This window comes from Scylla paramamosain, chromosome 31 (genome assembly GCF_035594125.1).
Source record: "Scylla paramamosain isolate STU-SP2022 chromosome 31, ASM3559412v1, whole genome shotgun sequence".
Classification (NCBI taxonomy): Eukaryota; Metazoa; Arthropoda; class Malacostraca; order Decapoda; family Portunidae; genus Scylla; species Scylla paramamosain.
Window position 1 is genome coordinate 22918 of NC_087181.1, and position 24153 is coordinate 47070.

A 24153-nucleotide genomic window follows, 5' to 3' on the forward strand; every position below is an offset into this window, starting at 1 on the left:
GATAGTTTTATCTTTTCGTGTTTTCTGGCTTAAGTTTTGTTTATTACTCCTTGTTTGTGTTATTAGGTGTGTCATTAATTATTTGTCTTATTTCTCGTAGTTTAATTGATTTTTTAGCACTTTAATTATTAGAGTTCCTCACCAGTCATTTTATTCGAGAGAGAGAGAGAGAGAGAGAGAGAGAGAGAGAGAGAGAGAGAGAGAGAGAGAGAGAGAGAGAGAGAGAGAGAGAGAGAGAGAGTCTAAATGAATGATAAAAAAAATAATAATCAGTTACAGTATTTTATTTATAAACAAGAACAATTCATGATAATAATAATAATAATAATAATAATAATAATAATAATAATATTTAAATACAAGGAGGAAAATGTGTAATAATAATAATAATAATAATAATAATAATAATAATAATAATAATAATAATAATAATAATAACAATAACTGCTTTTATCTTACTCACACAGATAAATAGTTTTATAAATAGTTTATTGACCATAAACATTGTGTACATACACACAAAATTAAATAGAACAGATAAAAATTTCAAAATGTAGTCAGTGACACACAGAAGACTGGTGACAAAACCTACTAAAGCCCATTAAATGATTGGGTGTCTCAAGTTTCCACATCATCAGTGGAACACTGCTTCTGAGCACTCAGGGATGGACAAGCTTTTCATGGCTTGTGTGAATGGAGACAAGACGTGTAGGGGATTTATTTGTTCTGTTTTTTCTTGTCCTACTCTCTCTTCCTCCCTCTTGACTCTTCCTTTGCTTCATCCTACTCTTTCTCTTGCTCATTCTTTCTCTCTCTCTCTCTCTCTGGACTTTTCAGACATAGCTCCTTATGATTTTTTGGCAATCCCAAACCTGTTGACAGTATCCTTATCTGAGAGCCAAGGAGACCATGCAGAATGTGGCAGCATACCTATCATTGGTTGCAGAAGCGTTTGAGCAGTGGAGTGATGGATGATTGTAGGAATGTGGTGGCACTGCTATCCACCATGACATTCATCCACATAACAGAACCATCTCACATGGTGCATTCAGCCTCAGGGAGAGGAACCTCTGTAGCCTTGGGCAGTAGCCCTTGGTCAGGTTTGCTCCAGAGTCAAACCTGCTTACCATCCGAGAATACCTTGGGGAGGAATGAGGAAGCCTTTTGCTCTGAACCCATGAAAATTGTTCAACCCTATAAGGGAAAAATATGAATGTTGAACAAATTGATGAGAAATGGAAGGATTAATGGGCTAAGTGTGTTGGATTACAGAGGGCTTTCTTTGAAGGACATTTTGAATGATACCATAATTTTGGCCCTTAGCCCAAGGTTGGATACTTCTGAACCGTTCTTGCATTTTTAAGCTAAGTAATATAAAATGCTCAATTAACAAAGGAAGGATAATGAAAAGATAAAACAAATCAGGAATTATATCAATTCATAGCTTTATCATAGTTCTAAGTCATAAATACTACAAAAATTAGTCAATCTCTTCAGAAATAATTATAAGATAAGCTTTAATAATAAAAAGTATGTATAAATAGATGAAATGTTGTCACCTTCACCAATGCCGGCTTCTTGTTATTCAGCACATGCTTGTGCTTCCTGAACACCGGTCTCATACTGGATAGAGACAGTAATGTATGGAGGTTTGATGCAATACAACATTTTATATAAGGATAAAAACTTGCATAAACTTCCTGTTTGTGTTTTTCTACTAAGGTGCAATTGTTAGGTGAGCATTTGCAACTTCCTACACTTAAACCATAACATCCCTACTACAGTGGCTCAGAGCCACACCATCACTTGTTGCTTGTCCACTAGTAAATAAGTTTTTTGTTTGTTCATTCTCATTCCTTCCCTATTTAAAACATCATTCCATCTTGTCATGGCCTCTTGAAGATCTTGTTGGCTTCCTGTCACGACAGCGACATCGTCTGCATAGGCCAGCATGATCTCTTTATCCTCCCTTACACACACACTTCCTTCAGGCATCTGTCCATGTATATAATGAATAGCAAAGGAGAGAGCATCAATTATTCAATTATTCAATTATTCCTCACACACACACATACACACACACACACACACACACACACACACACACACACACACACACACACACACACACACACACACAGGTAATAACAATAATATCTACCCTATATTGTAATGCACATTTTCATAATCACCACTGAATCATCATCATCATCATCATCAATATTTTTTATCAATAATATTAACAGTATTTATATATGTACATAGCATTACTATTATTACTACACACACACACACACACACACACACACACACACACACACACGTACATACACTCACCTCTCGGCAGGGGTGGTGGGGAACAGGAGGAGGAGGAGGAGGAGGAGGAGGAGGAGGAGGAGGAGGAGGAGGAGGAGGAGGAGGAGGAGGAGGAGGAGGAGGAGGTGGAGGAGGAGGAGGAGGAGGAGGAGGTGGACGAGGAGGAGGAGGAGGAGGAGGAGGAGGAGGAAGAGGAGGATTAACACTGTGTGAGTGACTGACAGACTGAATGACTGACTAACTCACTAACTAACTGAATGACTGACTAACTGACTGACTGAATGACTGACTAACTGACTAACTGAGTGACTGACTGACTGACTCACTGACTGATACATACATACATACAGACAGACACAAGTACACAAGAATAAAAAATAAAATACATAACTGAAAAATCATTGCAATACACAGACAGACAGACAGACCAATGACAGAAAGACAGACAGATGGAGACAAACTAAACAGATAGATAGATAGTGAAATGACCACACAAAACACACACACACACACACACACACACACACACACACACACACACACACGCACCTGTTGAACATAGTAAGCTGTGGCACCAGGTTCAGACGGCCGCTCTACACAGCCTCGGACGCCTCCTGTGGCCAACTCCTTGCATCGAACGAACCTGTGTAGACATGAAAGTAAGCAAGCAAGTGTTTATGGCTAATTATAATACTCAATATGCCAGTATCATCTCCAGCATCACCATCTGCTCACCACTGGGGCCTCTCCTGGGGAGAGTTAGGAGAGTGAGAGAGGGGAGGGAGAGAGAGGGAGAGGAGAGGAAGAGAGAAGGGGAGTCTTGGAGATGGTTTGGGGTGAGTCTGGGATGGTCTGGATACATTGGGAATGAGAGAGAGAGAGAGAGAGAGAGAGAGAGAGAGAGAGAGAGAGAGAGAGAGAGAGAGAGAGAGAGAGAGAGAGAGAGAGAGAGAGAGAGAGAGAGAGAGAGAGAGAGAGAGAGAGAGAGAGAGAGAGAGAGAGAGAGAGAGAGAGAGAGAGAGAGAGAGAGAGAGAGAGAGAGAGAGAGAGAGAGAGAGAGAGGAAGAGAGAGAGAGAGAGAGAGAGAGAGAGAGAGAGAGAGAGAGAGTGAGAGAGAGAGAGAGGCTGTGAAAGGCTGGAAGAGGCTGTGAGAAGTTGGGATGGACTGGAAGTCTTGGGACAGTTTGGGGTAAGTCTGGAATGGTCTGGATACACTGGGAATGAGATAGAGTGAGAGAGAGAGGCTGTGAGTGGCTGTGAATAGCTGGGAGAGGGTGTGACAGGTTGTGAGAGGCTGAGAAAAGACAGTGAGAGGGTGGAGAAAATAATGGGAAACTGGAAAAATGAAAAGGAGAGATAGAAAGAGACACACAGGTAGACAGACACACCTGTAGGAAGGGCTCCTTAATATCCCCTTATCAGCTGGAGGGAGGGCTACAGCTAATAATCTTTTCTTCTTCCTTATCCGTGCCTCCTCCTCGTCCTCCTCTTCCTTTTCCTCCTCCACCTCGTACTCCGGAACTGGCGACCCCACCACCGGCACCTCCGACATGGCCTCCTGCGGGATGGTAAGGTAGTTAGGGAACTGTCTGAGTTAGCGTGTGTGTGTATGTTGGTTAAGTTTGGTTAAGTGTTAAATAAAGAATGGTATTTTATATTAATTTCAATATTTATCTACTTATTATCTGTATTTTGAAGATACATGTAGCATTTGAACTGTAAACCTTTGTAATTGTCTGTCTCCTGCACACCCAGCTCGTCAACACCCCTGTGCCTGCAAACGGGTCACTGAACATTAAATAAACTTGTCTCAGTCCCCTACATACACACAAGTGGCTGGCCAAACACTGCATCAACACAAACAATGGATAAACAGTGGGAATCTGCTGGTCTGAGTCCCCTACATACACACAAGTGGCTGGCCAAACACTGCATCAACACAAACAGTAAATAAACAGTGAGAATCTGCTGGTCTGAGCCCCCAAAACACACTAGTGGCTGGCCAAACACTAGATCAACACAAACAGTGAATAAACAGTGGGAATCTGCTGGTCTGAGCCCCCAAAACACACAAGTGGCTGGCCAAACACTAGATCAACACAAACAGTGGATAAACAGTGGGAATCTGCTGGTCTGAGTCCCCTACATAAACACAAGTGGCTGGCCAAACACTAGATCAACACAAACAGTGGATAAATAGTAGGAATCTGCTGGTCTGAGCCCCCAAAACACACAAGTGGTTGGCCAAACACTGCATCAACACAAACAGTGGATAAACAGTGGGAATCTGCTGGTCTGAGTCCCCTACATACACACAAGTGGCTGGCCAAACACTGCATCAACACAAACAGTGAATAAACAGTGGGAATCTGCTGGTCTGAGTCCCCTACATACACACAAGTGGCTGGCCAAACACTGCATCAACACATACAGTGGATAAACAGTGCGAATCTGCTGGTCTGAGTCCCCTACATACACACAAGTGGCTGGCCAAACACTGCATCAACACAAACAATGGATAAACAGTGGGAATCTGCTGGTCTGAGTCCCCTACATACACACAAGTGGCTGGCCAAACACTAGATCAACACAAACAGTGAATAAACAGTGGGAATCTGCTGGTCTGAGTCCCCTACATACACACAAGTGGCTGGCCAAACACTAGATCAACACAAACAGTGAATAAACAGTGAGAATCTGCTGGTCTGAGCCCCCAAAACACACTAGTGGCTGGCCAAACACTAGATCAACACAAACAGTGAATAAACAGTGGGAATCTGCTGGTCTGAGCCCCCAAAACACACAAGTGGCTGGCCAAACACTACATCAACACAAACAGTGGATAAACAGTGGGAATCTGCTGGTCTGAGTCCCCTACATAAGCACAAGTGGCTGGCCAAACACTAGATCAACACAAACAGTGGATAAATAGTAGGAATCTGCTGGTCTGAGCCCCCAAAACACACAAGTGGCTGGCCAAACACTGCATCAACACAAACAGTGGATAAACAGTGGGAATCTGCTGGTCTGAGTCCGCTACATACACACAAGTGGCTGGCCAAATACTGCATCAACACAAACAGTGAATAAACAGTGGGAATCTGCTGGTCTGAGTCCCCTACATACACACAAGTGGCTGGCCAAACACTAGATCAACACAAACAGTGAATAAACAGTGAGAATCTGCTGGTCTGAGCCCCCAAAACACACTAGTGGCTGGCCAAACACTAGATCAACACAAACAGTGAATAAACAGTGGGAATCTGCTGGTCTGAGCCCCCAAAACACACAAATGGCTGGCCAAACACTAGATCAACACAAACAGTGGATAAACAGTGGGAATCTGCTGGTCTGAGTCCCCTACATAAACACAAGTGGCTGGCCAAACACTAGATCAACACAAACAGTGGATAAATAGTAGGAATCTGCTGGTCTGAGCCCCCAAAACACACAAGTGGCTGGCCAAACACTGCATCAACACAAAGTGGATAAACAGTGGGAATCTGCTGGTCTGAGTCCGCTACATACACACAAGTGGCTGGCCAAATACTGCATCAACACAAACAGTGAATAAACAGTGGGAATCTGCTGGTCTGAGTCCCCTACATACACACAAGTGGCTGGCCAAACACTGCATCAACACAAACAGTGGATAAACAGTGGGAATCTGCTGGTCTGAGTCCCCTACATACACACAAGTGGCTGGCTAAACACTGCATCAACACAAACAATGGATAAACAGTGGGAATCTGCTGGTCTGAGTCCCCTACATACACACAAGTGGCTGGCCAAACACTGCATCAACACAAACAGTGAATAAACAGTGAGAATCTGCTGGTCTGAGCCCCCAAAACACACTAGTGGCTGGCCAAACACTAGATCAACACAAACAGTGAATAAACAGTGGGAATCTGCTGGTCTGAGCCCCCAAAACACACAAGTGGGTGGCCAAACACTAGATCAACACAAACAGTGGATAAACAGTGGAAATCTGCTGGTCTGAGTCCCCTACATAAACACAAGTGGCTGGCCAAACACTAGATCAACACAAAGTCATAAATAGTAGGAATCTGCTGGTCTGAGCCCCCAAAACACACAAGTGGTTGGCCAAACACTGCATCAACACAAACAGTGGATAAACAGTGGGAATCTGCTGGTCTGAGTCCCCTACATACACACAAGTGGCTGGCCAAACACTGCATCAACACAAACAGTGAATAAACAGTGGGAATCTGCTGGTCTGAGTCCCCTACATACACACAAGTGGCTGGCCAAACACTAGATCAACACAAACAGTGAATAAACAGTGAGAATCTGCTGGTCTGAGCCCCCAAAACACACTAGTGGCTGGCCAAACACTAGATCAACACAAACAGTGAATAAACAGTGGGAATCTGCTGGTCTGAGCCCCCAAAACACACAAGTGGCTGGCCAAACACTAGATCAACACAAACAGTGGATAAACAGTGGGAATCTGCTGGTCTGAGTCCCCTACATAAACACAAGTGGCTGGCCAAACACTAGATCAACACAAACAGTGATAAATAGTAGGAATCTGCTGGTCTGAGCCCCCAAAACACACAAGTGGTTGGCCAAACACTGCATCAACACAAACAGTGGATAAACAGTGGGAATCTGCTGGTCTGAGTCCCCTACATACACACAAGTGGCTGGCCAAACACTGCATCAACACAAACAGTGAATAAACAGTGGGAATCTGCTGGTCTGAGTCCCCTACATACACACAAGTGGCTGGCCAAACACTGCATCAACACATACAGTGGATAAACAGTGCGAATCTGCTGGTCTGAGTCCCCTACATACACACAAGTGGCTGGCCAAACACTGCATCAACACAAACAATGGATAAACAGTGGGAATCTGCTGGTCTGAGTCCCCTACATACACACAAGTGGCTGGCCAAACACTAGATCAACACAAACAGTGAATAAACAGTGGGAATCTGCTGGTCTGAGTCCCCTACATACACACAAGTGGCTGGCCAAACACTAGATCAACACAAACAGTGAATAAACAGTGAGAATCTGCTGGTCTGAGCCCCCAAAACACACTAGTGGCTGGCCAAACACTAGATCAACACAAACAGTGAATAAACAGTGGGAATCTGCTGGTCTGAGCCCCCAAAACACACAAGTGGCTGGCCAAACACTACATCAACACAAACAGTGGATAAACAGTGGGAATCTGCTGGTCTGAGTCCCCTACATAAGCACAAGTGGCTGGCCAAACACTAGATCAACACAAACAGTGGATAAATAGTAGGAATCTGCTGGTCTGAGCCCCCAAAACACACAAGTGGCTGGCCAAACACTGCATCAACACAAACAGTGGATAAACAGTGGGAATCTGCTGGTCTGAGTCCGCTACATACACACAAGTGGCTGGCCAAATACTGCATCAACACAAACAGTGAATAAACAGTGGGAATCTGCTGGTCTGAGTCCCCTACATACACACAAGTGGCTGGCCAAACACTAGATCAACACAAACAGTGAATAAACAGTGAGAATCTGCTGGTCTGAGCCCCCAAAACACACTAGTGGCTGGCCAAACACTAGATCAACACAAACAGTGAATAAACAGTGGGAATCTGCTGGTCTGAGCCCCCAAAACACACAAATGGCTGGCCAAACACTAGATCAACACAAACAGTGGATAAACAGTGGGAATCTGCTGGTCTGAGTCCCCTACATAAACACAAGTGGCTGGCCAAACACTAGATCAACACAAACAGTGGATAAATAGTAGGAATCTGCTGGTCTGAGCCCCCAAAACACACAAGTGGCTGGCCAAACACTGCATCAACACAAAGTGGATAAACAGTGGGAATCTGCTGGTCTGAGTCCGCTACATACACACAAGTGGCTGGCCAAATACTGCATCAACACAAACAGTGAATAAACAGTGGGAATCTGCTGGTCTGAGTCCCCTACATACACACAAGTGGCTGGCCAAACACTGCATCAACACAAACAGTGGATAAACAGTGGGAATCTGCTGGTCTGAGTCCCCTACATACACACAAGTGGCTGGCTAAACACTGCATCAACACAAACAATGGATAAACAGTGGGAATCTGCTGGTCTGAGTCCCCTACATACACACAAGTGGCTGGCCAAACACTGCATCAACACAAACAGTGAATAAACAGTGAGAATCTGCTGGTCTCAGCCCCCAAAACACACTAGTGGCTGGCCAAACACTAGATCAACACAAACAGTGAATAAACAGTGGGAATCTGCTGGTCTGAGCCCCCAAAACACACAAGTGGGTGGCCAAACACTAGATCAACACAAACAGTGGATAAACAGTGGAAATCTGCTGGTCTGAGTCCCCTACATAAACACAAGTGGCTGGCCAAACACTAGATCAACACAAACAGTCATAAATAGTAGGAATCTGCTGGTCTGAGCCCCCAAAACACACAAGTGGTTGGCCAAACACTGCATCAACACAAACAGTGGATAAACAGTGGGAATCTGCTGGTCTGAGTCCCCTACATAAACACAAGTGGCTGGCCAAACACTAGATCAACACAAACAGTGGATAAATAGTAGGAATCTGCTGGTCTGAGCCCCCAAAACACACAAGTGGCTGGCCAAACACTGCATCAACACAAACAGTGGATAAACAGTGGGAATCTGCTGGTCTGAGTCCGCTACATACACACAAGTGGCTGGCCAAATACTGCATCAACACAAACAGTGAATAAACAGTGGGAATCTGCTGGTCTGAGTCCCCTACATACACACAAGTGGCTGGCCAAACACTAGATCAACACAAACAGTGAATAAACAGTGAGAATCTGCTGGTCTGAGCCCCCAAAACACACTAGTGGCTGGCCAAACACTAGATCAACACAAACAGTGAATAAACAGTGGGAATCTGCTGGTCTGAGCCCCCAAAACACACAAGTGGCTGGCCAAACACTACATCAACACAAACAGTGGATAAACAGTGGGAATCTGCTGGTCTGAGTCCCCTACATAAGCACAAGTGGCTGGCCAAACACTAGATCAACACAAACAGTGGATAAATAGTAGGAATCTGCTGGTCTGAGCCCCCAAAACACACAAGTGGCTGGCCAAACACTGCATCAACACAAACAGTGGATAAACAGTGGGAATCTGCTGGTCTGAGTCCGCTACATACACACAAGTGGCTGGCCAAATACTGCATCAACACAAACAGTGAATAAACAGTGGGAATCTGCTGGTCTGAGTCCCCTACATACACACAAGTGGCTGGCCAAACACTAGATCAACACAAACAGTGAATAAACAGTGAGAATCTGCTGGTCTGAGCCCCCAAAACACACTAGTGGCTGGCCAAACACTAGATCAACACAAACAGTGAATAAACAGTGGGAATCTGCTGATCTGAGCCCCCAAAACACACAAATGGCTGGCCAAACACTAGATCAACACAAACAGTGGATAAACAGTGGGAATCTGCTGGTCTGAGTCCCCTACATAAACACAAGTGGCTGGCCAAACACTAGATCAACACAAACAGTGGATAAATAGTAGGAATCTGCTGGTCTGAGCCCCCAAAACACACAAGTGGCTGGCCAAACACTGCATCAACACAAAGTGGATAAACAGTGGGAATCTGCTGGTCTGAGTCCGCTACATACACACAAGTGGCTGGCCAAATACTGCATCAACACAAACAGTGAATAAACAGTGGGAATCTGCTGGTCTGAGTCCCCTACATACACACAAGTGGCTGGCCAAACACTGCATCAACACAAACAGTGGATAAACAGTGGGAATCTGCTGGTCTGAGTCCCCTACATACACACAAGTGGCTGGCTAAACACTGCATCAACACAAACAATGGATAAACAGTGGGAATCTGCTGGTCTGAGTCCCCTACATACACACAAGTGGCTGGCCAAACACTGCATCAACACAAACAGTGAATAAACAGTGAGAATCTGCTGGTCTGAGCCCCCAAAACACACTAGTGGCTGGCCAAACACTAGATCAACACAAACAGTGAATAAACAGTGGGAATCTGCTGGTCTGAGCCCCCAAAACACACAAGTGGCTGGCCAAACACTAGATCAACACAAACAGTGGATAAACAGTGGGAATCTGCTGGTCTGAGTCCCCTACATAAACACAAGTGGCTGGCCAAACACTAGATCAACACAAACAGTGGATAAATAGTAGGAATCTGCTGGTCTGAGCCCCCAAAACACACAAGTGGTTGGCCAAACACTGCATCAACACAAACAGTGGATAAACAGTGGGAATCTGCTGGTCTGAGTCCCCTACATACACACAAGTGGCTGGCCAAACACTGCATCAACACAAACAGTGAATAAACAGTGGGAATCTGCTGGTCTGAGTCCCCTACATACACACAAGTGGCTGGCCAAACACTGCATCAACACATACAGTGGATAAACAGTGCGAATCTGCTGGTCTGAGTCCCCTACATACACACAAGTGGCTGGCCAAACACTGCATCAACACAAACAATGGATAAACAGTGGGAATCTGCTGGTCTGAGTCCCCTACATACACACAAGTGGCTGGCCAAACACTAGATCAACACAAACAGTGAATAAACAGTGGGAATCTGCTGGTCTGAGTCCCCTACATACACACAAGTGGCTGGCCAAACACTAGATCAACACAAACAGTGAATAAACAGTGAGAATCTGCTGGTCTGAGCCCCCAAAACACACTAGTGGCTGGCCAAACACTAGATCAACACAAACAGTGAATAAACAGTGGGAATCTGCTGGTCTGAGCCCCCAAAACACACAAATGGCTGGCCAAACACTAGATCAACACAAACAGTGGATAAACAGTGGGAATCTGCTGGTCTGAGTCCCCTACATAAACACAAGTGGCTGGCCAAACACTAGATCAACACAAACAGTGGATAAATAGTAGGAATCTGCTGGTCTGAGCCCCCAAAACACACAAGTGGCTGGCCAAACACTGCATCAACACAAAGTGGATAAACAGTGGGAATCTGCTGGTCTGAGTCCGCTACATACACACAAGTGGCTGGCCAAATACTGCATCAACACAAACAGTGAATAAACAGTGGGAATCTGCTGGTCTGAGTCCCCTACATACACACAAGTGGCTGGCCAAACACTGCATCAACACAAACAGTGGATAAACAGTGGGAATCTGCTGGTCTGAGTCCCCTACATACACACAAGTGGCTGGCTAAACACTGCATCAACACAAACAATGGATAAACAGTGGGAATCTGCTGGTCTGAGTCCCCTACATACACACAAGTGGCTGGCCAAACACTGCATCAACACAAACAGTGAATAAACAGTGAGAATCTGCTGGTCTGAGCCCCCAAAACACACTAGTGGCTGGCCAAACACTAGATCAACACAAACAGTGAATAAACAGTGGGAATCTGCTGGTCTGAGCCCCCAAAACACACAAGTGGGTGGCCAAACACTAGATCAACACAAACAGTGGATAAACAGTGGAAATCTGCTGGTCTGAGTCCCCTACATAAACACAAGTGGCTGGCCAAACACTAGATCAACACAAACAGTCATAAATAGTAGGAATCTGGTGGTCTGAGCCCCCAAAACACACAAGTGGTTGGCCAAACACTGCATCAACACAAACAGTGAATAAACAGTGGGAATCTGCTGGTCTGAGTCCCCTACATACACACAAGTGGCTGGCCAAACACTGCATCAACACAAACAGTGAATAAACAGTGGGAATCTGCTGGTCTGAGTCCCCTACATACACACAAGTGGCTGGCCAAACACTTGATCAACACAAACAGTGGATAAACAGTGGGAATCTGCTGGTCTGAGTCCCCTACATACACACAAGTGGCTGGCCAAACACTAGATCAACACAAACAGTGAATAAACAGTGAGAATCTGCTGGTCTGAGCCCCCAAAACACACTAGTGGCTGGCCAAACACTAGATCAACACAAACAGTGAATAAACAGTGGGAATCTGCTGGTCTGAGCCCCCAAAACACACAAGTGGCTGGCCAAACACTACATCAACACAAACAGTGGATAAACAGTGGGAATCTGCTGGTCTGAGTCCCCTACATAAACACAAGTGGCTGGCCAAACACTAGATCAACACAAACAGTGGATAAATAGTAGGAATCTGCTGGTCTGAGCCCCCAAAACACACAAGTGGCTGGCCAAACACTGCATCAACACAAACAGTGGATAAACAGTGGGAATCTGCTGGTCTGAGTCCGCTACATACACACAAGTGGCTGGCCAAATACTGCATCAACACAAACAGTGAATAAACAGTGGGAATCTGCTGGTCTGAGTCCCCTACATACACACAAGTGGCTGGCCAAACACTAGATCAACACAAACAGTGAATAAACAGTGAGAATCTGCTGGTCTGAGCCCCCAAAACACACTAGTGGCTGGCCAAACACTAGATCAACACAAACAGTGAATAAACAGTGGGAATCTGCTGGTCTGAGCCCCCAAAACACACAAGTGGCTGGCCAAACACTAGATCAACACAAACAGTGGATAAACAGTGGGAATCTGCTGGTCTGAGTCCCCTACATAAACACAAGTGGCTGGCCAAACACTAGATCAACACAAACAGTGATAAATAGTAGGAATCTGCTGGTCTGAGCCCCCAAAACACACAAGTGGTTGGCCAAACACTGCATCAACACAAACAGTGGATAAACAGTGGGAATCTGCTGGTCTGAGTCCCCTACATAAACACAAGTGGCCGGCCAAACACTAGATCAACACAAACAGTGGATAAATAGTAGGAATCTGCTGGTCTGAGCCCCCAAAACACACAAGTGGCTGGCCAAACACTGCATCAACACAAACAGTGGATAAACAGTGGGAATCTGCTGGTCTGAGTCCGCTACATACACACAAGTGGCTGGCCAAATACTGCATCAACACAAACAGTGAATAAACAGTGGGAATCTGCTGGTCTGAGTCCCCTACATACACACAAGTGGCTGGCCAAACACTAGATCAACACAAACAGTGAATAAACAGTGAGAATCTGCTGGTCTGAGCCCCCAAAACACACAAGTGGCTGGCCAAACACTAGATCAACACAAACAGTGAATAAACAGTGGGAATCTGCTGGTCTGAGCCCCCAAAACACACAAGTGGCTGGCCAAACACTACATCAACACAAACAGTGGATAAACAGTGGGAATCTGCTGGTCTGAGTCCCCTACATAAGCACAAGTGGCTGGCCAAACACTAGATCAACACAAACAGTGGATAAATAGTAGGAATCTGCTGGTCTGAGCCCCCAAAACACACAAGTGGCTGGCCAAACACTGCATCAACACAAACAGTGGATAAACAGTGGGAATCTGCTGGTCTGAGTCCGCTACATACACACAAGTGGCTGGCCAAATACTGCATCAACACAAACAGTGAATAAACAGTGGGAATCTGCTGGTCTGAGTCCCCTACATACACACAAGTGGCTGGCCAAACACTAGATCAACACAAACAGTGAATAAACAGTGAGAATCTGCTGGTCTGAGCCCCCAAAACACACTAGTGGCTGGCCAAACACTAGATCAACACAAACAGTGAATAAACAGTGGGAATCTGCTGGTCTGAGCCCCCAAAACACACAAATGGCTGGCCAAACACTAGATCAACACAAACAGTGGATAAACAGTGGGAATCTGCTGGTCTGAGTCCCCTACATAAACACAAGTGGCTGGCCAAACACTAGATCAACACAAACAGTGGATAAATAGTAGGAATCTGCTGGTCTGAGCCCCCAAAACACACAAGTGGCTGGCCAATCACTGCATCAACACAAAGTGGATAAACAGTGGGAATCTGCTGGTCTGAGTCCGCTACATACACACAAGTGGCTGGCCAAATACTGCATCAACACAAACAGTGAATAAACAGTGGGAATCTGCTGGTCTGAGTCCCCTACATACACACAAGTGGCTGGCCAAACACTGCATCAACACAAACAGTGGATAAACAGTGGGAATCTGCTGGTCTGAGTCCCCTACATACACACAAGTGGCTGGCTAAACACTGCATCAACACAAACAATGGATAAACAGTGGGAATCTGCTGGTCTAAGCCCCCAAAACACACAAGTGGTTGGCCAAACACTGCATCAACACAAACAGTGGATAAACAGTGGGAATCTGCTGGTCTGAGTCCCCTACATAAACACAAGTGGCTGGCCAAACACTAGATCAACACAAACAGTGGATAAATAGTAGGAATCTGCTGGTCTGAGCCCCCAAAACACACAAGTGGCTGGCCAAACACTGCATCAACACAAACAGTGGATAAACAGTGGGAATCTGCTGGTCTGAGTCCGCTACATACACACTAGTGGCTGGCCAGACACTGCATAGGCACAGATGGGGAGCTGGTTTGGCCTGACAGCACCCTCCAGTATTCATGTAAATTCTGGCTACCATTTGCAATTCTATTTTGGGGAGCCACACCTCAGAGAGTCTCTTTTATTGAAGTTTTGTCCCCCCCCACGGCTGGCTGGCCTACATAACAAAATAAATAGATAATGTTTTTTTTTGTCAGTTAGAGGACTTTTTCATCTCTACCTGTTGAAATAAGATTATCTCGGAAAGTTTAAAAATGATGCATTACTACTACTACTTACCCTGAACAATACCTCATCCTCAGCATCAGAGGACGGCCCCTCCCCCTCCTCACTGACTAACTGTTGTTGTTGTTGCAGTTGTTGTTGTAACAGAATCAACCTCTTCCTCTCCCTCTCTCTCTGACGTGCCTCCCTCCTGGCCTCCCTCTCTCTCCTCCTCCTCTCCTTCCTCTCCCTCCTCTCTTGCTTCTCTCTCTCTCTCTCGCTGCTGCTGCAATCTCTGGGTCCACCATGTCCTCGTTGATCCTCGGGATTTGCTGCAAAAGGAGGGAGAGAGTGAGTGAGTGGAAGTGGGAGAGAGGATGAGAGAGAAGGGTAAAACTATTATTGTAAGAGAGAGAGAGAGAGAGAGAGAGAGAGAGAGAGAGAGAGAGAGAGAGAGAGAGAGAGAGAGAGAGAGAGAGAGAGAGAGAGAGAGAGAGAGAGAGAAATATGTAGCAGTAATAATAATAATAATAATAATAATAATAATAATAATAATAATAATAATAATAATAATAATAATAATAATAATAATAATATCAAACATTCTCTCTCTCTCTCTCTCTCTCTCTCTCTCTCTCTCTCTCTCTCTCTCTCTCTCTCTCTCTCTCTCTCTCTCTCTCTCTTTCTCCTAGTGCAACCTACACTCATAAATTATTTCTTGCCCCAAAAAAGCTAATTTGGAATAAGACAAACAGTAACAAGTCCGAACATAGCAGTGGATCTTAAACTCCTAGAAACTGGAGACATTACTGTATTCCAGACCTTGGCGTTTGTATACAAAGCTCTTAATACAAACACAAGAGACACGGGCTCATGATATTCAGTTAAGACAGACAGGTAACTTGAGGACACCCTTCTGCTGAACCTCCCGTGCCCAACAGAGTGTCGTCTCACGAGGAACCAAGCACTGGACCCGGCTCTCGGACACAGTTAAAAACAAACCATTACATTCCTTTAAATTACTGATAAAACAACACTTAACAAGTAATTATTCATTGTATTTATTAGTTTTCAAATTGTAATCAGCTCTACTATTATAAACATATGTAATTGTTTGTAATTTGTAATAGTTATTATTATTATTATTATTATTATTTACTTTTGTTATTGATATAATTCTTTTTTGCATGTATCTATAATTTGATTGGGTTAAAGTTATGAATTACTTACTAAATAATTATGTACTGTCTTTTTCTTTTTTTTTTCATGAGAGCTGAATAAAACACTGGTCTTAAACCTTAGTGTAAAATATTCATTAGTCCACAAAGACCTTGTGCTCCATGGACTGGCCATCACATATCAGAATGTCTATATACCAGTCTGTCTGTATATATTAACACCAATATATATCATTTAATCAATCAATCACTCTGTAAGGAAAATATAGACAAATAAATACAATAACAACAGATGTATATACACTCTCTCTCTCTCTCACCTGCTGAGGAGGGAGATAAGCCAAGCCACAGCTAACCCAGGTGTGTGTGGCCCACCTCCACCTCCCATCACCCCCGCTGGCAGCACCGCAGGGGGGCAGGAGGGGGTGAGGGATGACTGGGCAGGGGTCACAGGGAGAGGGGTGGCTGGGGCAGGGGTCTGGGGCTGGGGTCGGGGGAAAGCCTGGGACTCCGACCACTTGCATGACCCGACCAACTCCAACGACTTCTGCCCCTAATACCTGCGTGTTGTCAGCTGGAACAACCTGAGAGGAAGGAGGTGCTCAGAAGTAGTAGTAGTAGTAGTAAGATTGATTTTCTATCTCTGTCTCTCCTTTCTGTATGTAAAAAACTTTCTCTCTCTCTCTCTCTCTCTCTCTCTCTCTCTCTCTCTCTCTCTCTCTCTCTCTCTCTCTCTCTCACCTGTATGACATTCCCTGCCTGCACTATCATGGGGAAGTGGGGCTGCGGGGCTGAGGCATCTTGGGGCAACACCTGAAGCATGTTCCCCATTTGAATAACCCTTGTTGTGGCGGTGGTGGCAGTGGTGGTGGTGGCGTCAGTCCCCTCGGCTGCATCGTAAGGTACTGGAACTGTTGGGAGGAGGGGGGTTAGTTTGGGCGGCCACGCCCCGGGGACTTAGCCTTGGGAGGAGAGCGTGCCCAAAGGGGGGCAGGGACCGGTTCTTGTAGGGGCTGCGGGCACACGCGGGAGGGCGGCCCTGGGGAGAAAGCTACTAGATTCGTTCAAAGCATATCTAAACCTAACAGAACACTATTTACAAATAAACCCACCTGTTATAATTAGCTTGTGCAACAGTTTGAGGGCGAAGGTAAGGAGTGAGGAGCCACTGCTTACAGGGATAGCCACTGTCCCCGGGAAGGTAGCATCCTGCAGGTACATGTTGTTCCTCAAACATCAGTTTGAGTGCTGACTTATCTAGTATTCTTGCATCGTTGACTGAGCCAGGCCACCTTGCCACAATGTCAAGAATCTTATAGTGAGCATCAAATACTACTTGCACATTTATGCTGTGATAGCGTTTCCTGTTCACATATACATGTTCATCGACATGAGGAGACACAATTCTTATATGAGTGCCATCAATCACTCCCACAACACCGGGAAACTGAGTTACTTGCATGAACTCTGCCTGTTTTTGCTGCACTTCACGCTGGGTGTGAGGGAAAGCCACGAACTGGCAGATTACTTCTGGGTCAGCCAGTGCATCAATTGTCTGTGATATTGCACGGCTGATAGTGGGCTGCGTTGTTCCAAAATCATCACAACTGCACTGTTGCATTTTTCCTGTGGCTAAATATCGTAATGTGATGGCCACCATCTCAGGGGTCAAGGCTCTATTTCTTTCAGTTTTACTTTGCAGCTTGTCTCTCACTATATCAGTCACTGCAACAATACCAGCACGGTTCCCTTTGTGTCTCACAACACAAGGGGGCAGTCATAGCCTGCCCTCTAAAGACAACTCTCTTCCTCCACACAAAACTACAAGCACCTAATAACACACACACCCTTCACTCAAAAATTTTAAAATCATCGTGGCGACTCCTACACCAGCCTCGTAGTCCCCATCTGGGGAGGGGACCATAAATGTCCCCAGGTCAGACTGCCTTTCTGTCAAAGACCCTAAGTGTCTTGACACCCCCCTCAACTTTTTCTTCATTAACTTCTGCAACATTCGCAGTCAAAGATCTAATTTTCAATCTGTAGAACACCACCTCTCCTCTTCTAAACCTCATCTTCTTTTCCTCACTGAAACTCAGGTGTCTGAGGCAACTGACAGTAGCTCCTTTTCTGTTCCCTCTTACTTTCTCTATCCTCATTTTCAGTTCAAAGCTGGATGCTGCGTTTATGTGCGCAATGATTTAACCTGCTCTCGTGCCCACGCTCTTGAATCTTCTGAGTTTTCCACCATCTGGCTACGACTACAGAGTCACTCTCATACTAAATTTATCTGTGCTGTATACCTCTCACCTAACTCCTCTGATTATAAGAAATTCTTTAACTACTTAACTTCCAAAGTGGAGCACATTCTGACCCTCTTCCCTTTTGCAGAGATCTCCATTCTTGGAGACTTCAATGTTCACCACCAGCTTTGGCTTTCCTCTCCCTTCACTGACCATCCTGGTGAACTAGCCTACAACTTTGCTATCCTCCATGACCTAGAGCAATTGGTGCAACACCCTACTCGTATTCCTGACTGTCTTGGAGATACACCCAACATTCTTGACCTTTTCCCCCAGCCTCAGCCCCAGCCCCAGCCTTTTCATCCCAGCCTCTCCCAGTGCATCCTAGCCTCTCCCAGTCCATCCCAGCCTCTCTCAGTGCATTCCAGCCTCTCCCAGTCCATCCCAGCCTCTCCCAGTCCATCCCAGCCTCTCTCAGTGCATTCCAGCCTCTCCCAGTCCATCCCAGCCTCTCCCAGTCCATCCCAGCCTCTCCCAGTGCATCCTAGACTCTCCCAGTCCATCCCAGCCTCTCCCAGTCCATCCCAGCCTCTCCCAGTGCATTTCAGCCTCTCCCAGTCCATCCCAGCCTCTCTCAGTGCATTCCAGCCTCTCCCAGTCCATCCCAGCCTCTCCCAGTGCATCCTAGCTTCTCCCAGTCCATCCCAGCCTCTCTCAGTGCATTCCAGCCTCTCCCAGTCCATCCCAGCCTCTCCCAGTCCGTCCCAGCCTCTCTCAGTGCATTCCAGCCTCTCCCAGTCCATCCCAGCCTCTCCCAGTGATAATAAAGCAATTTGGATTTAAGAGAGGGAGATTGTGTGTTACAAACTTACTGAGTTACACTTAGATCTATAGAAAACTGTTATCAAATGGCATATAACATTTTATGTTATATGCCATAATTTATTATGGCATATAACAGATTATTATTACAGATGCCATTTCTTAAAGAAATGGCATCTGTTTTTTTTTTTTTTTTTTTTTTTTTATTATTCTCTTTCTCTCTCTCCCTCCCTAAGGCAGTGCTCCTCTTACAAAGGAAAAATAAATAATTAAATAAGATAATTAATTTACAAATCAAGGGCTGGATTTGTGTCTGTGGAGGCCTGTGAGCAGCCTGAGTGTGGAGGCCATCTACCTGAAATATTTATATTAATATTTTTGTATCTGTATTCCATGCAGTTTTTAATACATATAATATATTATAGTGAAAGGAACATATTTATTTAGTGTAAATGAAACAAGTGGTTATTTTGATAGTAATAAAAAAAATATTTAGTTCATAGAAAACTAGTGTTTGATTAATTTAAGTTTCTTTCACTTACAGAATATTTATGTGGGAGACTCCTCAGATTGTGGAGACCCCAGATTGTGGAGGCTCCTGGGCAGCTGGTCTTTTTGTGGACTCCTAAATCTGGCACTGAACAAAATTCTCTCTCTCTCTCTCTCTCTCTCTCTCTCTCTCTCTCTCTCTCTCTCTCTCTCTCTCTCTCTCTCTCTCTCTCTCTCTCTCTCCTCAACTCTCAACCACTGGATGGTATATCAGTTCACACAGCAAGAAGCCAAGGACCCACCGAGGCTGTCACTTGGAAGAGGTCATTGTTGTTGCATCCAGCATCCCAGCCTGACTGCCTAGACAGGTCCCGCAGGTTGCTGAATGGCAGAGGTGCAGGCTGCTCCACAGCAAGATGTGAGACCAGTGTGGCAGAGTATGATGTGTACACAATGAGGGACACACTGTAGCCAACCCAGTAGATTACCGGTGCTGCAGTGCTGATTGGGTAGGTGTTGGAGCCTGCAGGAGGAAGAGGAGGAGGGAAAGATGCCATGAAAAGGCAATTTTAAGACATGGAGGATGATGCAAAGGCAATTTAAAATCTTTGAAAGTAACACATCTTTTTAAATTTAAAAATGTAGAAAAGACCATTTTAAAATGTTTCAGAGATGAAAATGCAATTTAAGAGTTTTTCTCATCATTTCTAAAAGATTTATATCTCATATCTTACTAAGAAAACTGTTGATATCATCATATGAAGAGAACTACTGATAAAATTAAATACATTACTTGATATCCATATCAACTTGCTTATATTGCTCATGCCAGAACTAATTCAAGTTAATATCAGCTCAATTATGAAAATACACCAGGTATCATGTAAAGTTTCCCAGTTTTAAATATATCCTTTAATAACTGTCTTTCTGTATTCCCATCTTATCAAACATTAAACACCACTACCCTTGCATTCAACTTAGTCTCATACCCCAACAGGTCCTCACCCTGCTGTAGGAGGGCTGGCAACATGTACCAGCCATCTTACCAAACACTAAATGCTCCAACACTTGAACTGACCAGTCTTACACCTCAACAGGTCCTCACCTTGTTGTAGGAGAGCTGACAACATGTACCAGCCAGCAGCAACTCCCATGCTAACAGGCTTCTCCCCCGCGGGTATGTAGCACCTCTGGAGTCGCTCGATGAAGAAGAGGATGCTGGCGAGGCCTGTCGTGTTAGCCGGGATGCGCCGGTACAGAGCTGTGTCCGTTGGGGTTGTGTAGGCAAGCATCTTCTTGGCAAGGTCCTCGTAGGTGGCCGCAAACAGTTTACGGCTGTGGGATGAGAACTTGTCTTGTGAATGTGACGTTGGGGTGAGTGTTAATCTGATTTTGTGTTACTATGTTCTGTGGGGAGTGGGTGTTAATGTGATTTTTTGTTAACTGAATGCTGTGTCTGACCTCCTGAGGTGTAGTATGGTGGGCCACAAGATTGTCCCTTTCCACTAGGGGCTGACAGATGATATTAAGAGTGTGAATGTGTGTGTGGTGTTAACGTGCTGGAGTGTGCACAGCCAGGAGTGTTTGGGGAATGAAAATAAAAGGAGTTATGGATGTTTAAAAATGCATCTTTTGAGAGCTAAGTATACAAGAAAGTTGGTGTGTTTGGGGAATGAGTAAACAATGAAGAAATGTTTTGAGGAACTGGGTGTGCAGAGGCAGGAGTGTTTGGAGAATGAGAATACAGGAAGACAGGAATGATTTGGGAATAAGTGTACAAGAAAGGAGTGTTTGAGTGACAATATATAAGGAAGAGGTGTTTTGAAAATGAGAGTACAAGGAATGAGCATTTTGGGAGTTAATATACAAGGAAGCAAGTATTTAAGGGACAAGTATACAAGATTATTTTCCTGTCATATGTCATTATACAATGTTTTTCTTTGTTATATACATCATTCCCTTTCACTTTTCATATCTTGTGTTCTCGTCATTCTGATGTAATGTTACAGATAGAGAATGTTTGGTGTCAAATTTTCACTAATTTCATATGTGTATAAACTTTCATTTACTTGACTTTTTTTTTACTATTACTACTATATTTGCTTGCTTTTTAAACAAGTCTTTTCTTTCAGAGGAGGGAAGCACAGGGGAGGAGGAGGACGAGGAGGAAGAGAGTGAAGAGTCACAAGAGGAGGAGGAAGGTGGAAAGAAAGAGGAAGGAGAGGAGGAGGAGGAGGAGGAGGAGGAAGATGGAGAAGGAAAGGAGAAAGATAAGAAGGAAGGCAATGTAGAATGGAGGCGTCCTTGGTTTATGTTCAGTAAAGCCCCGTATTCTTGTCATGGCAATGTAGAATGGAGGCGTCCTTGGTTTATGTTCAGTAAAGCCCTGTATTCTTGTCATGGCAATGTAGAATGGAGACGTCATTGGTCACATACTGTTCTAATGTATGTGCACTTGCCACGCTGTTCACCAGGCAAAAGGCGTTGCAGAAAGAGCGCGAGATCACTGTGTTGTGGGAGAAGACAGAGTCCCTTAGTGGTCAGCTGGTGATGGTCCACAACCACAGCCACTTTGAAGAGAATGGCCTGAGCCACGACCACCTTGCTCAAGAAAATATCACGTTGACAGAGCTGATTAAACAACTAGAAGATAAGCTCAAACTTTCAAAGGTACCACAAGTGTCTTTGTATATTAGTTTGGTTTACTTTGTAAGATTAATCATTACTGAAAACAATACATGGAGTACGTGAGGTTGTGTGTTTGTTTATGCATGGAGACAGTTTCCTTAAAAATGGGTGGAGAGTACTATGGTGCTTTAGATGTGGAAGGATGAGTGGAAGGAATGCTTGGAGTGTGCAAGGCTCAAGTGTATGCAGAAGAGCACTGACAGGAGTGTGAGGACTACTCTGTCATGACCGTGTCTTTAAGTTCAGGTGAGGTAAAGTTAGGAATGCCTTCTTTAAAGCTATCATCTCCATTCAAATACTTAAAATTACTGTTATTGTGTTCCCTGCTCATAAAACCTACTTCCCCACAAATTCCCAAGATTACAGCGGGTTGAGGGGAGGACACATCAAATGATATAATATTGAGTTGCTTTATGTTCAAAATCGTCTATAAAAAAGAAGAGACAATAACAAACACCATAATTTTGGGTAAATTTATAGTTTAAGCCAATGTCCCCAATCTCTACCCACGGCTCCCCCAATCCCTCAAGCAAGCTTGGGGGCCTGTGGGGAACATAACCTAACCTAACCTGCCCACGCAGCTTATGGGTACTTATAGCGACTTCCTATTGGTGCAACTCGTGGTGGTAGCACGTGATTGGCCCGAGGAATTATAGACACAGTGATCCTATCCAGCAGCTACCCACAATTCAAAGCATTAAACAACTCAAGTTCAGGCAACAATACACCATTTATGTTTACCTGTGGACTTAGAAAAAGTTGAGAGCGCTGTGCATTCCCAGGCCTATTGTGGCATTATTATTAATTTCCGACAAGTAGTGTAATCATTAGAAATGATGTGAATAGTGAGAAGAACAAAATGAGGCAGGTTATTACCACGTAGTGTGTAATGGCTTAAACTATAATAAAACCAAAAAAAAATACTTAAAATACCAAAGTTTACCCAAAAAGATCCCTAAAACGAGCAAACTTAGCCTAGATACCGAAGTTTAAGGGCAACCCCAACCCGCCCACACCCTAAATACCCCTGAAACTTTAAAATTGCTTAAAAAACGTGGGGAAAAAAAAACACCCTTCAAATAAATCACGAAATTATACGAAGCCCAAAAAAACACAAACACAAATCCCTAAATTCTCACTCTAAAAAAACCTAAAAAAACCTAAAAATTACCATAAAATTAGGGGAAAAACTTTAAAAAAACACCAAAAATCTTATGAGGAAAACGTGGGAGACTCAGTGCAGTGACCACGGGGCTTCCTATTTCCCTTAATTTCTCCCTTATTTCAGATCCCCCGCGGCACCTCAGGGTCCCCAGGGGCTCATCATGGATGCAGGGAACAGGTGTACTGGGAGCGGCCTCCGGGGTGGGGAATTACTTGGGAAATTTGCGAAAAAACAAGATTTCTAAGCAGTGTGGTAGGAGTAAACACGGGGAAACTGTTGTGGCGTCTATACTTGATCTTTTCTTGATGGTACAGGTGGCACAGGATCACTCCTGAGTCAGGCCTTTGGATCGGCAACTCCTGTAGAAGGGGAAAAAAAGAGAGAAACGAACAGCATCCTCTATCCTAATTGTTCATACACCTGGCACGCCACATTCTCTCCAGAAACTGTTTCACCGCCTCAATCATCCTTTCATGCGCCTCTCTACACAGTCCCAGCAACAACACCATCCATTCCTTTCCTGTCTTCTCCACTCTTTCATTCCTATCATGCCCTAACTCAGTCAGTATCACTTGCATCATCTCATTCCTGTCTCTGGCATACTTCACATACTCCAGCACCACATGTTCCACCGTCTCATCCTCTCCCATGTCACACATCTGGCACACTTTGC

General features: G+C 44.6%; 2 protein-coding genes across 2 annotated transcripts; one reads left to right on the top strand and one right to left on the bottom strand.

Moving 5' to 3' along the window:
• Positions 1–269: 269 nt before the first annotated feature.
• LOC135116338 (uncharacterized) lies at positions 270–17975 on the bottom strand. The gene is made up of 6 exons (XM_064033701.1): positions 16815–17975; positions 16394–16657; positions 14971–15227; positions 3705–3874; positions 2866–2959; positions 270–1995 (listed from the first exon to the last, which is right to left on the bottom strand). Exons 4-6 carry the CDS (start codon positions 3866–3868, stop codon positions 1789–1791), a joined length of 465 nt encoding a protein of 154 aa, XP_063889771.1. The 5' UTR covers positions 3869–3874; positions 14971–15227; positions 16394–16657; positions 16815–17975; the 3' UTR covers positions 270–1788.
• On the top strand, positions 17464–22379 carry LOC135116266 (uncharacterized). The gene is made up of 4 exons (XM_064033630.1): positions 17464–17607; positions 17975–20136; positions 20725–21001; positions 21760–22379. The coding sequence occupies exons 1-2, from the start codon at positions 17464–17466 to the stop codon at positions 19157–19159; spliced, it is 1329 nt and encodes a 442-aa protein (XP_063889700.1). The 3' UTR covers positions 19160–20136; positions 20725–21001; positions 21760–22379.
• Positions 22380–24153: the final 1774 nt, after the last annotated feature.

Excerpts from the sequence above, each read along its gene's own strand:
- LOC135116338 (XM_064033701.1), bottom strand. The coding sequence starts at position 3,868 with ATGTCGGAGGTGCCGGTGGTGGGGTCGCCAGTTCCGGAGTACGAGGTG. Across the intron at positions 2,960-3,704 it reads TTAAGGAGCCCTTCCTACAG|GTTCGTTCGATGCAAGGAGT; the intron begins GTGTGTCTGTCT and ends ATGTCTACACAG. Across the intron at positions 1,996-2,865 it reads CAGCTTACTATGTTCAACAG|ATGCCTGAAGGAAGTGTGTG; the intron begins GTGCGTGTGTGT and ends ATACATGGACAG.
- LOC135116266 (XM_064033630.1), top strand. The coding sequence starts at position 17,464 with ATGAGGAGACACAATTCTTATATGAGTGCCATCAATCACTCCCACAAC. Across the intron at positions 17,608-17,974 it reads AACTGGCAGATTACTTCTGG|TCCCCATCTGGGGAGGGGAC; the intron begins GTCAGCCAGTGC and ends CCAGCCTCGTAG.